We start from the raw sequence: 16,046 nt of genomic DNA, 5'->3' as shown, positions 1-16,046 counted from the left end.
TCAAGTCTACCTAATGGGATTTGCATATTTAGTCATACCTCCAAGGGAATGTCTCAGGAGCTTTACACACTGTAATATTCAGTCACTCACCCCTACTAAAGCTACCACAAAGAAATGCAGTCATCTAAGGAAAAACAGTGTACCCTCTATGCAAGCACAAACTCAGGACAAGTTTCCTACTCCCTTTCTCTAACCAGATTACCAGCCCTAAACCAGGCCTATTCAAATCGCTGGGGCTGCTATATCACTTCCCCATATACAGGCGGTAGGTTTTCCATCTCTATTCAGAGTCAAGAGTCACTAGGTTCCCATTTCAGGGGTCAACAGTTTACTCCTTGTTCTGCTCATTCCCACCCACATATGGCATCTGGGTCCTGAGGCAAGATAGAGCCCTCTAGCCTGCTCCCCAATGGGTAGACCAGTGTTGTAGGCAATAGCAATTCCCGGTCTTGACCCAGCTATACATCTTAAACTGGGAGATCCTAACTAATCTACTTTGAGGAGTTCCTTCTAGTAGCCAGTTAGTTTATGACAATGTGTGTTGCCTATGGACAGGGAAAATGGAGACATTTTCAATCCACAACAGGCAGGTAAATTTACAGAAAGGCACAATTATGTAAGCACTATAGTTCTAACCGTTTCCTTCTGTTCTACCTTTAAGTTCCCTAGGGAGAATTTTTTTTTAAGTTGGAAAAAAATCTAAAATTCTGCATTATGATGTATTTGCCTTGATGATGTGCTAACTCACAATATACTTACTAATTTAATATGGTATGTTTTCAGGATATGCATTTTATACTCAAACACTCTTTTCATTCCCCTCAGCCAACAAACGTTCCAAACTTTTACCAAATACCAGAGAAAACTTAAAATAGTGTGACTTTTAGGAAACAAACCAAGTTTATTACTTATATACCTATAAGAGAGTGATAATATATCTTCCAAAATGGAATAATTTTGAAAATAAAATGGAATGTTATATATAATTACCCTGGGACAAGTGTAAATTAGACTGTCCTGGTATACCCAAATAGCAACCCTGCCTGTAGAGAAAAAGCCAAGACAATGGTCTTCATGCTTTCTGATTAGCAAATGAAGTCAAACCACTTACATATGGGATTTTATATAGTTATCTTCATCGTTCCCTGATTCCAAATTTGGGAATTCATTTGCCAACTAAAATTTACTTGTAACCCCCAAATCAATACTTGCAGCATTTTTCAGTAATTTGCAGACATGTGCAGAGTGGTGAAAAATTTGAGTCACCCAATGTACAAGTCCCTAGCTAAGAAACTTGTTTCAAATCTCATACTGTAAACAAGTGTCCTTTTGGAGATCTGTTTAGTGCCACATTTTTTCCCATTTTGTACTTTCCGTTTGCGATTTCACTGTTTAAAATGGCTCCCAATTTTAAACACTGGCTGGTGTTTCTGAGCACAAGAAGGTTGCAATGTATATTACAAAGAAACTCCATGTGTTGGTGAGCTTTGTTCAAGCATGAGTTATGATGTTATTGGCCCTGAGTTCAGTGTTAATGGAATCAGCAATATAGATTAAGTAAGGTGTCTTTAAACGGAAACACACATACAATAAGATTATGTATTAATCTGTTGATGAAAATGTAAGCAGGGAAAAACAAATGAAACATTAAAATAATTAATTGGGGAGCACCCAGGTGGCTCAGTCATTTGAGGGTCCAACTCTTGATTTCAGCTCAGGTCATAACCCCAGGGTCATGGGATTGAGCACCACGTTGGGCTTCCTGCTAAGCGTGTAGCCTGCTTGAGATTCTTTCTCTCTCTCTCTCTCTCTCTCTCTCTCACCCCCCCCAACTTATTCTCTCTCTCACTCTCTGAAATAAAGAAAAAGAAAAATATTTTTAAAAAAGAAAATAAAATAATTAATGAATCAGACTTAATCAAAATTAAAAGTTTCTGTTCTCAAATGACATTGGTAAGAAAATGAAAAGGTAAGAGACAGACCAGGACAAAATATTTGTACAATGTATATGTGATAAAGGACTGGTTTCCAAACATATAAAGAACTCTCAAAACTCAATAATAAGAAAAACAACAAACTAATGAAATGGATAAAAGATGTGACTGGACTGTTCACCAAAGAAGAGGCACCACCACCAACCCCCATTCTAAACAATAAATAAATCTTCATTTGCACAGAGCTCCCCATCAGTAGCATCTTCACTGTCCAAATTCCTGAAAGATTAGCCAATATCCTCTTTTTTATTTTTTATTCTAACTCATTTTAGTCTCCTTTCTACCTCCATTTCTTCTCTAAAACTCTTCTCAGGGAAGACTATTGTCAAATCCAACATTTCCTTTTAGTTCTTACCATATTTAATCTCTGACCATTGGACACGGGCCACACACTCCTTGTATCTCTTCTTCTTGTCCTTTGGTCAAGATTTCTTGGTTCTGTCCACCTGCTTCCTTCCCTTACGATTCTAGATGTGCTAAGTTTTCTTATTCTAATCTCAGTTTTAAAACTGATGACATGCTGAAATCTTCCAAATTTAGATCTTCAGCTCAAACTTCTCTCCCAAGTTTACCAGTGTCTACGATGGCCTCTAGACAGTTTTCTCTGAATATGTTGTAAGCTCCTCCAAATCAACATGACCAGAATCAAACTCATCACTTCCCTATCACTCCTTTTGTGTGCTCAGTTAATGCCCTTATCCACTGGGTCAGCAAAAATCACCACGAGAGTCATTCTTCATGCTCCTGATTTCTTAGCTCCCAACAAGTGTTGTTTACTGCACAACTGCAGGGGTCGCCATTTTGTCCAATCTGCCTCCACATAGCTCCCAATGCTGTTTCTTCCTCTGAGTTCTTGCTGCCATTGCTTTGCTTTGTGCCCTCACCAGCTTCTGATTTTCAATAACTTAAATGGGCTCTTTATCTTCATTCAATGCTCCACACAATAATTAGAATTACCTTTTTTTTACATTTTTTTTAACGTTTATTTTTTGAGACACAGAGACGGAGCACGAGCTGGCAGGGGCAGAGAGACAGGGAGTCACAGAATCTGAAGAAGGCTCCAGGCTCTGAGCTGTCAGCAGAGAGCCTGTCACGGGGCTCTAACTCACAAACCACAAGATTAATACCTGAGCCGAAGTGGGACACTTAACCTACTGAGCCACCCAGGCACCCCTAGAATTATCTCTTTAAAATCCAATCTGATTATGTTATTTCTCTGCTTACCAATCTTTGCTATCTCTGACTGACTTCAAGACAAAGGTTAAACCACTCAGCAGGAATACAAAACCCAGTAATCACATTCTGCCACTGGCCTTAATTTTCTAGCTCAAATCCTATTCCCTTCAACTAGCTTGTCCCAAAACATCTCTATTACTTGCACATTCTATTCTCATATGTGAAATGTTTTCCCACACCCTTTCCTTCACAGCTTGGCAAATTGTTCCTAATCATTGACATCCAGTTGACAGTCCTTTCTTTTGTGTGGTCTTCAAAGATACTCATTCTTATATTCCAATAATTCTCAACCCTGACTGCTCATTATAATCACTAATCACATGGTGGGGAGGTGTAAAAATATTGATGCCCAGCCTTCACCCACAGACATTCTAATCTTCCCTGTCTAAAATAAATCTGAACATAGAAATGTTTTGAATGTTTCCCCAGAGTATTATATTATGCTAGGTACCAAAGATATAAAAATTTAAAAGGCAGGATGGAGTTTCTGGCTTCAAGAAGTTCATTGAAACAAGTAACTTAACTGTCATTTACAATAAAAAGGAATACACAGAGTGAAAAGATACTCAAGTAGAAGCAACCAAGGACATGGGAGGAAAAAGCACGCCAAGAAAAGCCCTTGGTGAGGACTTCTATAAATGTACCAAATATTTGGTAATTTTTTATTTGCCTGTAGAATCCTGTGATAGTTCAAAACAACTGATCTACCATTTAATCACTTTAAACAATACAACAAAAGAGCTGTTCAGTAATTAATCACCATCATATCCTTAATACCCAGAACAATGGCTGACACATATTAGATACCCAAAAATGTTTGTTAAATAAATGAATGGTCAATGGTAGCATTTAAACTTTCTTAAGAAACTGGTTTATAATAAATATCAATGTTAATTGCAAATTAAAGCTAAGCATTGTATTTTTGGTGTCAAAGATTCTGACAGATAGAACCTGTATAGGGGTTCTACTTCTTGGATGAGACAGATCATTTTAAATTAAGCTGAGAAAAAAAAGTACTGACAAAGCAGTTCACTTTCAGTAATCTGGGTTTTCCCAAATAGTGACATTAGAGCCAGTCATTTTGAGTTGGACAGTTTGAGTTCAAGAGTCTGAAATGTAGGTCAGGGCTTTGCTGACATTTCCATTTGCCTCACTGCTGAAAATCTGAAGTGATTTTTGACAGACAGTGGGGAAAGAGGACATGATGCAGGCAACAAGGTAGCAGCCTGGCTCTGAAGTGGAATTATGTGCTTCAAACAAGTTGAAAGGTAAACAAACCATGATCATCCAAATGCTTAAAAACAGCTATATTTTCTATGGAAATACATAGCACAGGTTGTTTTTCTCTTTCTTTTCTTTAAAAACATTTTTAATATTTATTTTTGAGAGAGAGAGAGAGAGAGAGAGAGAGAGAGAGAGAGAGAGAGAGAATGAGCTGGAGAGGGGCAGAGAGAAAGGGAGACATAGAATCTGAAGCAGACTCCAGGTTCTGAGCTATCAGCACCAGAGCCCTACGTGGGGCTCCAACCCACGAACTGAGAGATCATGAACTGAGCTGAAGTCGGATGCTAACCAACTGAGCCACTTAGGTGACCCTCTTTCTTTCTTTTTTAATGTTTACTTATTTTTGAGAGAAAGAGAGCACACACGAGAACACGAATGGGGGAGAAGCAGAAAGAGAGGGAGAAAGAGAATCCCCAAGCAGGCTCCTTGCTGTCAGCAAAGAACCGATGTGGGGCTCAATCCTAGATCATGACTTGAGCTGAAAGCAAGAGTCAGATACTTAACTGATTGAGCCACCCAGGGGCTCCGGTTGTTTTTTCTTGTAAGTTCTTGCGATATTTTATAGAGTGGTTACAGATGAAAGTTTATACTCAAATGTTGTCTGATACTATATCACTTTAAACAATTATTGTTGTATATATTCTATTGGGGTGAGTAGTTAACTTCTAACCAGGAACATTTTAGATTTTGTTTTGCTTATTATTTATAAAGAGAAGACCTCATATTGCTAGCAAATTATGAAAGGTGTTCCTATATTCATGGGGGTCATGGGGATCCCAGGTTTTAAGAATGTTATCAGATATTTTATGCTATATGATGAGTCATGATTTTGTTTTGCTGTCTTATATGAAAGGCTCAGGTTTTATTAAACATAAATATAACTGAATAATGTTGGTTATTAAATAATAATGTAAAGTAACATTTAAATAAAAATGTAAGTAACTGAGTAAATAATGCAACTAGTCATAAACTAATGGTAATATTGTTTGGAATTTATATAATGTGTGTCTTTTGAGCTGTCTACAGAGGAAAGGAATTTTATATAAATTTAATTGGTGATAGCACATATACCTTTGTCTCACTTCATCTTTCTTCATTTTGAATGCCTTTTTCTGGAACTTCTGAACTTTTTGGCTTTTCCTAAGTTTAACTCATCAAAGACTGATATTTCTGGAACTTCTAAGGCATAGAAATCTGGCCAGGAGTGAGAGCAGAGATTTCTGATGAGAGACTCTAGATTAGAAGAAAGTGTATTTTATTAAGGGTCAAAATGTCCTAGTAAGGTAAATCATAGTGACTTTTGAAGGGTATAAAAGACCATTCTTTTACTTTACTTTTCCATCTGTAACATACCTCCTTACATACCACTGACTTTTCTTTGCCCTGTTTCCCTCCTCCCTTCCTTTCTCCCTTCCCTTCTTTTCTTCCTTCCTTCCCTCCTCCTTTCTTTTCTTCCTATTGAAATGTTCTCATCAAAGGCAATAATAACTGTTAGGAAAAAATGTAATGCCTTTATTATGGTTATTTTATTAAAATATTATAATTTAAAACTTTTTCATATTTTTTCTAGAGGGCAACAAAGAGCTATTTCCTGCTTTCAGGCATGAATCAGGTCACAATTCAATGGGATGTGGTAATAGCTATTTACATATTCTTCAACTGGTGTCATGGAGGTATAGTATTTTTAGTACCTATTGCTTTCTTTTATTTAAAAATATGTTGAGTGGTTATTGTTTTCAAGGCACTATTCTAGGGTCTCTGAAGAACCAAAAATTAGATTGGGAAAAACTATATGCACATAAATATTATATGGAATGAAATAAAAGAGTCCAACCGCCCCCCTAATGGCAGAATTCCTTTCCCTAATAAACAAACCTCTAACTCATATATGCACATTTCTATGAATAAGCATATTATTCTGAGTTGGCGTGTTCTATCTTTGAACTGTTACAATTGTTATATGATAATCCATCAAACATTTGAATTTAATTCAACTCCACAATTTATTTGTTGACAGGCACTATGTGTCAGGCACTGGGCTAACTAAGCCTTTTATTTCTCACAACTTCATGCAATGGTATTGGCTATTATTATTCCTATCTTATAATTCACACAAACATCTGGCATTATTACAGATACAAGCATAAGCAGCTTTGAGGAATCCAGGAAGGGGATTGTCAGAAATTCAGGCATAATAGCCTTGACATCTGAGAGTTTTTACTGGGGACTTGGTGTCCTGGGCAGGGGATAGAAATTCATTTGGTGGGAGACAAGCAACACTAAGGTAGGGTTCTAAACCTGGAAGGAAGCTTTGCAAACCATGCAAATTACTCAGAATAGTGACAAAAGCAACAATGTCTTCTGTAGGCTGGAACACAACTATATTGGTAGTTATACCAATATATTGATATATACCTCTATATATTGATATAGAGGTAGCCTTGTCATCAGAACTAGAACCCCTCCAGCAGGATTATCAGACACTGCCAGAATCAGGCCAACCACTATCCAAGATTTAGGAGATTGAAATATGCAAACGATAAGTAGGACTTCTGTTGATACATTCAAGTAATTAATAGAGTGTAGAGAAATAAGTCAGGCTCCTCTGACATGGCATTAGAGACCCTAGAGCTGTCCATTAGATATTATTTTATATATTTTGTTCAATCTATGAATAATTTTAATATCATCCAAACTACATTTTTTCCAAATTTTCTATTAACATGGTATGTTCCCCTTTTCAATAGCTCTGCTGAAATAATAATAATAAAGTTTAACATTCCTCTGACCAATCTACTAACCCCATTAAAAAGAGACATTAACATATAACTTATTCTTACATAATCTATGTTGACTCTCACTGATTACAGATTTTTTTTTTTTAGGTACTGAAAATCATGGACTTACTAATTCATTCCTGAATGTAGCAAAGCTCGGTGGTCCAAAGTTTCTGGGGTTATTCTTTATTCTGTTTTTGAAAACCAACATTTGTCCAAATCTGAAGTCTTCTGATATTTTTTACATTTTCTGTGTATTCTCAAACACTACTCACAGCAATTTCATGATAGTATTCACATATTTTTTTAAGGTGCTGGAGATGTAGTTTGTCTAAACCTGAATTGTTGACCTTATTTAAAGTAGTCAGATGTTTCCTTAAAACTTCCTTTTCTTATCTTTGGCTTCAATTTCCCATTAATAGTGATGGAATTATTTTTATCACTATTTTTAACATTTAAATATTTCCAATTTATACCTAAATGTTTGTTATGTAAATGGAAATATTCAATTACATTTATATTATGCAAGTTAATTCTTTAAGCATTGTAGTCCATAGCTAAGGACCTTTTAAAATCAAATAATTACCTTGATAAGATTGGTAAGATTCTAGGATGTTTTAATGCAAGTATTTCCACAAAAAGACAATAATAAATTTTCCTTAATGTGAGTTTAATTTAACTGATACTGCATTGCACTGTCATTTGAGTTTATGAAAATGACTTTTAATTATTGCTTGGGGTTATAAAAGTAATACATTCACTATATAATTTTTAAAACACAGAAATATGCAAGTAAAAATGAAAAAAGTAGACTAACACACACAGATTATCATTGTTAAAATCTTTGTGTATTTCTCCTCATTCACTCTATTTACTTCTGGTACTAAACCTATTATTAAGTGTGTTGTTTTGCAAGTTACTTTTTACCAAAATACATTCTGGACATTTTCCTATATTATTCCTATATATTAAATTAATGATGAATTTTAAGTGGTTATCAAGCAATAGATTTTTGTCATTATAAGAGTATGGTTTTACTCATTAAACTCAAAATTTTGTGATAAAAGTAGCCGTTATCTACAGAAGAATGACAGATTGATGGAGTGCCTAGAGAATGGGGTTTGGATTCTGCAATGCCAGGTGTTATTTCTAATCTTACCTTTGAAAAATGCCATAGCCTCATAATGCGTCATTTCTCTACTTTAAATAAGGAGAGCTAATTATATTTGCTCTTTAGACAGAGTAGCTTAAAGGCAGACTCCAGTTTTGTATCCTGTTACTGAGCGTCCACAGAAGCCTGCTAAAAGTACATTATAATAAACTAATCAATGGAAAGATACAGTTGGTCCTAAACTTTTTTCCAATGGAAATCATTTAATTAATAGGAAAAGAATAAAATTTAAATGCAACAGCATATTCATCTGACTCTCTTGCTTTAATGTTTTACATGGAATTTTTTATTTTATCTATTTGTTTCCAGGAATTACAAATATAAACTGCTCTGGCCACATGTGGGTAGAACCAGCCACAGTTTTTAAGATGGGTATGAATGTCTCTATATATTGCCAAGCAGAAATTAAGAACTGCCAACCAAAGAAACTTTATTTTTATAAAAATGGCATCAAAGAAAGATTTCGAATCACAAGAATTAATAAAACAACAGCTCGGCTTTGGTATAACAACTTTCTGGAGCCACATGCCTCTATATACTGCACTGCTGAATGTCCTGGATATTTTCAAGAGACATTGATATGTGGAAAAGACATTTCTTCTGGATGTAAGTGTTGGGGTGCATTCAAAATTCAAATGAAAGCTAATCTAGCAATTAACTAGTCTAAAATCTTGTCTAAAAATAGAGGCTAATTAATATAGTTTATTTCTTGTACTAGTTTAATATAAGAATTGCAAACTGAAATGTTTCTGGGGGCCAGGTTAGTGAAATAAAGGAGTTAAGGAGGCTAGTGAGATCCGTGCAGAGAGAAAAGCACATAGAGGTCTACTGGGGAATAGCCACTGCCCAGCTCCATCATTTATAAGGATCTGGTTTTCCTAAATCTTTTTTTTTTTTTAATGTCTATTTATTTTTGAGAGAGAAAGACAGGCCATGATCAGGGAAGAGGCAGAGAGAGAGGGAGACACAGAATTTGAGGCAGGCTCCAGGCTCTGAACTGTCAGCACAGAGCCTGATGTGGGGCTCGAACTCACAAATGGCGAGATCATGACCTGAGCTGAAATAGGACCCTTACCCGACTGAACCACCCAGGTGCCCCTGAATCTTTGACTCTTTAAGGGAAGACAGACATGTGAATCTTCAGTGTGAACTCTACACTTCTACAGCACTTCTACACTTCTACTCTACACTTCTACATGCTCCAGCAACTTTCAATGTTGCTGATGTATTCAAAAAACAAATTTTCAACACCAGCCTGTCCAAACACAGCATACATGAGGGGCAGCATCCTCAGATTTTTAAGTATTGCTCTTTTCATCTGCTTTACACTTATGTTTTTTGTTACTTGCTTTCCAAAATAATAGCCTCAACCTTGAAGCAGATTCCATAAAAAAAAATTCTGAGACTAAGATTTACAAAACAAAAGCAGTTGCAAAACTAGCTTTGTGTGCCTGCTATACTTACCAGCTGTGTGACCTTGGGCAAGTTAACCAGTCTGAGCCTTGATTCCATGTCTGTAAAATAAGGCTAATTATTCTGGCTGTGGTAAGCAGCAAATTTTAATAAACTACTTAAAAGCATGTTATACATTTTAAAGTGCAACACCATTGTGCAGTGTGGAGTCTTTGTCATGCTCCCTTCCCCACACTTTTGAGAATCAAATCTGAGTTTTTATTTTTCCTCATCTCCAGATTTTAACTTGCAAGAGCAAGACCACCTGGTGTTCACGACTTGCACCTAGAGTGGACAGCTAGGATACAAGAGGCTTCCTTGTTCTGAATAAGGCCATTGTCCTACTTAACTCTGGGCACCTGACCTTGCACGATTTTCAAAAGAAAGAAGAGCTATGGAAGGTAGTAGAGGTGAACTGAGGAAGGAAAATACTAAGTTTTGGGGTCAAACAATAAAGCTAGCAAACTCACACCTTAAATTGATAACACACTAAACATGCCCTAAATTATGGGAATTGAAGCCACAGGCAGACATCTTATCTGATATATGAGGGCACCTTAGCTTGTCCACATCCTCAGGAAACATAAACAACACTTAATGCTTAAATATTTTACTATTTATCCTTTGGGGGTGTTGGTGGGGTGTTGAGAGAAGATACAATTTCTTTGGAGGGAAAATAAGCAATTTTCACAGTGATGGGGAAAGGTTAGCTTTTAATTTGAGCCAGAGGAAGAAAGGAGACAAAAGAAGTATGGCTTCCTTCCGGGGTTCCAGTTTGGGTGACATATTGCCCCCAACAGCTCTGCCCCCAAACACAACCACCAGGCCACGTTTAGGGCCAGGGAATGGCCTGTGCCCCCTTCTAGGACAACATCATAGAAGAATTTAGATTCTCTGCCGCTGGCTGCTTAAAAAGAACATCACTCTTTCCATTTATTTACTTTGTGAGTTGTAACTTCTTACACAGACCTCTGGTTATGAGTGTGAAATTGTAACTGCCAGGTAAGAATTTACTCTAACTCTTAGACCCAAGAACCCCTGGGTTCTTGAGCTCTGCATTCTTAGCAAACAAAACTTCCTATTTAAGTAGGTCAAAAAAGGTTTCTGAGGGTTTTTGTGGTACTCTAGAAATTACATTGCTTTCACTGGGTTACTTTGATCACAGAGTATTTGTCCTGTGAGCTTTACTATGTTAACTTACCATCACTGTTTTGAACAAAATGATTACATGTATTTTTTTAGACTAGAAACAAGTCATAAAAGAGAGAGAAAATAAATGAGTCAGTGCTTTTCCTGAAAAGAAATCCAAATATATTTAAAAGCTTCTGTACTTTAATATGTAATTTGTGAAATGTAAACATTATCACAATTTCTATTTTTAGCCATAATTTTAAACACTTTCTAGAATTCATCTATGATTAAATGCACACATATTGCGGGAAGTTTATCAGATTCACACCAATCATGAGATAAAATACTGTAAGATGTCTTTATTCATTTAAAAATACCACATTAAAAAAACATACATGGAACAGTCTGTTTCCACTTAATCATTTATTTAAAAGTTTAAATGTCTTTGACTTCCTTCAATTTTAACCATCTTTTTTTTTTAGATTATTTATATATTGAGAGAGAGAACAAACAGGGAAGGGGTAGATAGGAAGAGAGAGAGAGAGGGATAAAGAGAATCCCAAGCAAGCTCCGTGGTGTCAGCACAGAGCCCTGTCAGAGTGGAGCCTGACTCGGGGTTTGATCTCACAAACCATAAGGTCATGACCTGAGCCAAAATCAAGAGCTCCCCAAATTTTAACCATCTTTGATCTCTACTTATTGGGATGAAAGCAGAGTTCTTATCCAACAAAAGTCCCTGAATATTTGTCTTTAACGTTGCTATCTAGTATCATTATTACAGGCACAATTAGGCTGACCTGTGCTCTCCTTGGGTAAGGAATTACAGAGTGATCTTTGCCAGAAGCATTGTGCCTCTGTTCACTGTAAATTCTTCTCATTATCATTTTATTAATCAAGCCAATCAAATTATGAGATAGCTTTACTGAGTGGTTGCTCTGCGCCAAAAATGTGTTAAATGGTAGAAATTCAAAGAAAAGGGACTCTGCCTTTAAGAAACTCTCAGTAGAAAATGATCGTTGGCTAGACTCTGAATTCACGAGAAATCCGGCCTGTGATTAATAAGTGCTCCAATAATAGGGGAGGGATGGGATTGCTAGGAAAAAGCAAAAACATAAGCCTCATACTTAAATGAGGGGGTTTTTATCCTTGACATTGGATAAAGGGGCAATGAGATTAATAATAACCCCATCTTATTCTCATAACCATAATCATACTCCCATCTTTACATAGCTTCATATTAACAAATATTCTGTTTATTTGCATATGTGTATATAAACTATTTGATATTTTGCAAAGTTAATTAACCACTAGACATTTACAAACCTGAGCACTCACTTCATATAGAATGCTGTGGAATAACAACCCAAAAGACTGACCGTTGTTTTTTATGATGGCCAAATCAATGATACTCTCTGGCTCATGTCTCAGGAGGAAAAATAACTTCAGCACAAATCACTGTAATCAGTGCAGGACCACAACTCAATCCATGTCCAAAATGACTTAAATTTACCCCCTTTATGACTCAAATAAAAAAATTTCTTTTCCCCTACTTGGAGTCCAGTTTGTCCCCATTGTAATTCAATGCTACAACTCACCAAAATGTTCTAAAGAACTTTAGTATGTTCTTACTGCTTGAAATAGTTTTTTAATTGTAAAATCAAATTGCATACAACGTAGAAAGTTTTTAAAAATTTAGACCAGCACAAAGGAAATACCCATCATCTCTATAATCCCATAATTTCACTACTAGCAATCCCTCTTTAATAATTTGAAATAGATCTTTCAAGCTTCAGTCTCTCTGTCTCTTCCCATCTCTCCCCCTCTCTCTCCGCCTCTGTCTCCCTCTTCCAATCCCTCTCTCTCTGTCTATGCCTTTCTGTCTCTCTCACTACAGTGTTTCACAGCCTGCATTTTTCACTTTATCATATGGCAAGAATTTACTTAAACATATTTCTAGTGCTTTCCAGAGGCCAGATATTTAAACTATCTTCTACAACTTTGTTTTTGGATGTATTTTAGGAGTTTATTATAGTTTATTTAACCCTATTTTGGGGTATTAGGTTGTCTCCAACTTATTAATTATTATAAACAATACTTTAAGAGGCACACACTCTTGGCCAAATATTTTTGTGTATCTTTGAACATTTCATTAAGGATGCATTCCTAGATGTAAAATTGCTGGGTTGCAAGATATTGCTCTTGATTTTAAAGACAGTAATATGTAAAGTGCTCTCCATAAAGGTTGTACCAGTTTGTACTCCCACCAACAGGAGTGTTAGAGGATTTCCCTGAAGTCCATTCCAACACTGTGGATTACCATTTTTTCAAAATCCTTGCCAATTTTATAGGTCTAAATGATATCTATTATTGTTTCAATTTGTAATGAGGAAAACTTTCTCATATATTTATTTTTTGATTTTACAAGTAATATTCTTAGTAGATGATGTGCAGGTGAAGTGTAAGTATATATTTGTATGTAGGATAAATATTTGGCTATAACTTCAGGTGCATAGATGTCCATATTTTTATTCTTCCTGAGCCCCCATTCTTCCATTTTTCTTGTCATTTGCTGAGTAGTCAAGTTTTGCAAGCAGTATTGTGAGTGTAGGGACAAGCCGAGAGAGCCACACCTGAAAAGTGACTACATGATAACACTCCGTATTTCCATACTTCTTTTTTTGATCTTGACCTTGGTCATTTATTGTTGGATGATGTAACTGAAAATTGCAGATTTCATTCTATAGTTGTTGGGGTTTCAGAGACTTCAGAGACCATTAGGGCTCCAATAATGTCATTGGAATTCTCATCTTTTCCTATCTCTTCATGGATTTTTTTTCCCCCGTGTTGTCTTAATTCTTTTTTTTTTTAAGATTGTTTTTCTCCTAATTTTTATTTATTTTTGAGAGGGAGGGAGGGAGGGAGAGAGAGAGAGAGAGAGAGAGAGAGAGAGAGAGAGAGAGAGAATCCTAAGCAGACCCTGTCCTGTCAGTGCAGAGCCTGATGCAGGGGTTTGAATTCACAAACTGTGAGATCAAGAGCCTGTCACTTAACTGACTGAGCCTCCCAGACACCCCTATGGTGTCTTCATTCTTAAACCCAAGATGGCCACCAGTGGCTCATGGCTCACATGTTACTCAGAGACAGCAATTTCTAGGGGTAAGAAAATACCTCTTACAATGGCTCTCCAAAAAGCCCCTTGGAGAATGCTGATTGGTTCATCTTAAATCATGTGTTCATTCCAAAGGGACTCTTTAGTCAACCTCAGTCAAGGATACACTTGTAGGTAAAGCCTAGTGAATAACAGCCCTTGAGGCAGGAGTGGAGTGGGGATGAGGTTGGGAGTGAGCAAGATTTCAGTTCTCAAAAGGTAAAGAAGCTAACAGATAAAAACTAAACAACATTCTCCATATTATGGTTACTTAGAAAAAGAGCTAAAGGGGATGCAGGGAGGAAGAGAATGTTGAAATAGAATTCTGTGAATACCAAAAAAATTTTAATTATTTTAGAGAAAGCACATGAGTGGGTGAGATGGGCAGAGGGAGACAGAATCTTTTTTTTTTAAGTGTTTATTTATTTTTGATAGAGAGAGATACAGAGTGTGAGTGGGGGAGGGGCAGAGAGAGAGGGAGACACAGATTTGGAAGCAGGCTCCAGGCTCTGAACTGTCCACACAGAGCCTGATGTGGGTCTTAAATACATGAACCGCAAGATCATGACCTGAGCCAAAGTCAGATGCTTAACCCACTGAGCCACCCAGGCATTCCAGGAGAGAGACAGAAACTTAAGCAGCCTCCAGATTCAGCACTCAGCACAGAGCCTGACGTAGTATTTGATTCCACAACCCTGGGATCATGACCTGAACCGAAATCAATAGACAGACACTCAACGGACTGAGCCACCCAGGAGCCCCCCAAAAAACGTTTAGTCATTTTTTATTGTGGTAAAATATACATAATATGAAATATATTTTTTTAACTATTCTTAAGTGTATAGTTCTGAGGCATGAAGTACATTCACACTGTTCTGCAATCACCATCATTTTCCATCACTACCATTCATTTCCAGAACTATTTTCATCTTGCAAAACTGAAACTCTGTACCCATTAAGCAACTCTCATTTTCCCCATCCCCCACCCTGGCAACCATCATTCTACTTCCATCCATGTTGTGGCATGTGTCAGAGTTCCCTTCCTTTTTGAGGCTGAGTAATAGTCCATTGTATGTATAAAAACTAAACTTTTAAAGTGAGTAGTGGAATAGGTGCCAGAAGAGGAAACAGTCTGATGGGGTGAAAGAAAAAACACTTTTTTGGGATCCTTTCACAAGAGCCAAAGGCAAAGGTTTCAAGGGGAAAGGGACCAAAACAGCAAATGCTGCAGAAGTCAAGTTCAATGGTGATTGCACAGATATTTCGGAATTTGTTAATTAGAAAGTCATTAACGACCTTCACAACAGTGGTTTTGGTGGAATTGTGGGTCTGAATCTTGATTGCCTGGGGTTCAAGAGCAAATGGGAGATGAAGTAAAAGACCAGTATAATATAGGACCCTTAGTTTAGCTGTTAAAAAAAGGAGATAGTGGTAGCTGAGGAGAGAGAATTTGAGGAGTTATTATTATTTTTTTTTTGATAGGAGAAACTTGATCATATTAGTATCCCCAGAAGAGTGGAGAATATAGTATACAAAGGAGAGTAGCAATGTTTGATGGCAAAGTAGGATGTTAGGTGAGGTGGTAGGGATGAAATGAGGGAAGTATTGAATGCCAGTTGGGCTGGTTTCCTAAATAAAATGGGAAGTTTATCAGCTAGCTACTTTATAAAGAATTTTACGTTTGTATGGTAGCTCCTAAGTGATACATTTTGTTGCAGATCCACCAGATGTTCCTGACAAGGTAACCTGTGTCATTTATGAATATTCAGGCAACATGACTTGTACCTGGAATTCTGGCAAGCCCACCTACATAGACACAATGTATGTGGTGTATGTGAAGAGGTAGGTTCCTT

General features: G+C 36.7%; 1 protein-coding gene across 1 annotated transcript in view; it reads left to right on the top strand.

The window, feature by feature from the left end:
- Nucleotides 1-4,421: 4,421 nt before the first annotated feature.
- IL23R (interleukin 23 receptor) overlaps nt 4,422-16,046 on the top strand; it is a 58,399-nt gene continuing 46,774 nt past the window's right edge. The window contains exons 1-4 of the mRNA XM_047871372.1: nt 4,422-4,498; nt 6,085-6,187; nt 8,772-9,068; nt 15,912-16,035. Of these exons, the coding sequence (XP_047727328.1) occupies nt 6,118-6,187; nt 8,772-9,068; nt 15,912-16,035 (491 nt within the window). The 5' untranslated portion in view covers nt 4,422-4,498; nt 6,085-6,117. The remainder of the gene's footprint in view (nt 4,499-6,084; nt 6,188-8,771; nt 9,069-15,911; nt 16,036-16,046) is intronic.

This window comes from Prionailurus viverrinus, chromosome C1, assembly GCF_022837055.1.
Source record: "Prionailurus viverrinus isolate Anna chromosome C1, UM_Priviv_1.0, whole genome shotgun sequence".
Lineage (NCBI taxonomy): Eukaryota > Metazoa > Chordata > Mammalia > Carnivora > Felidae > Prionailurus > Prionailurus viverrinus.
The sequence above is the reverse complement of the archived record's forward strand: the minus strand, read 5'-3'. Positions and strand labels throughout refer to the sequence as shown.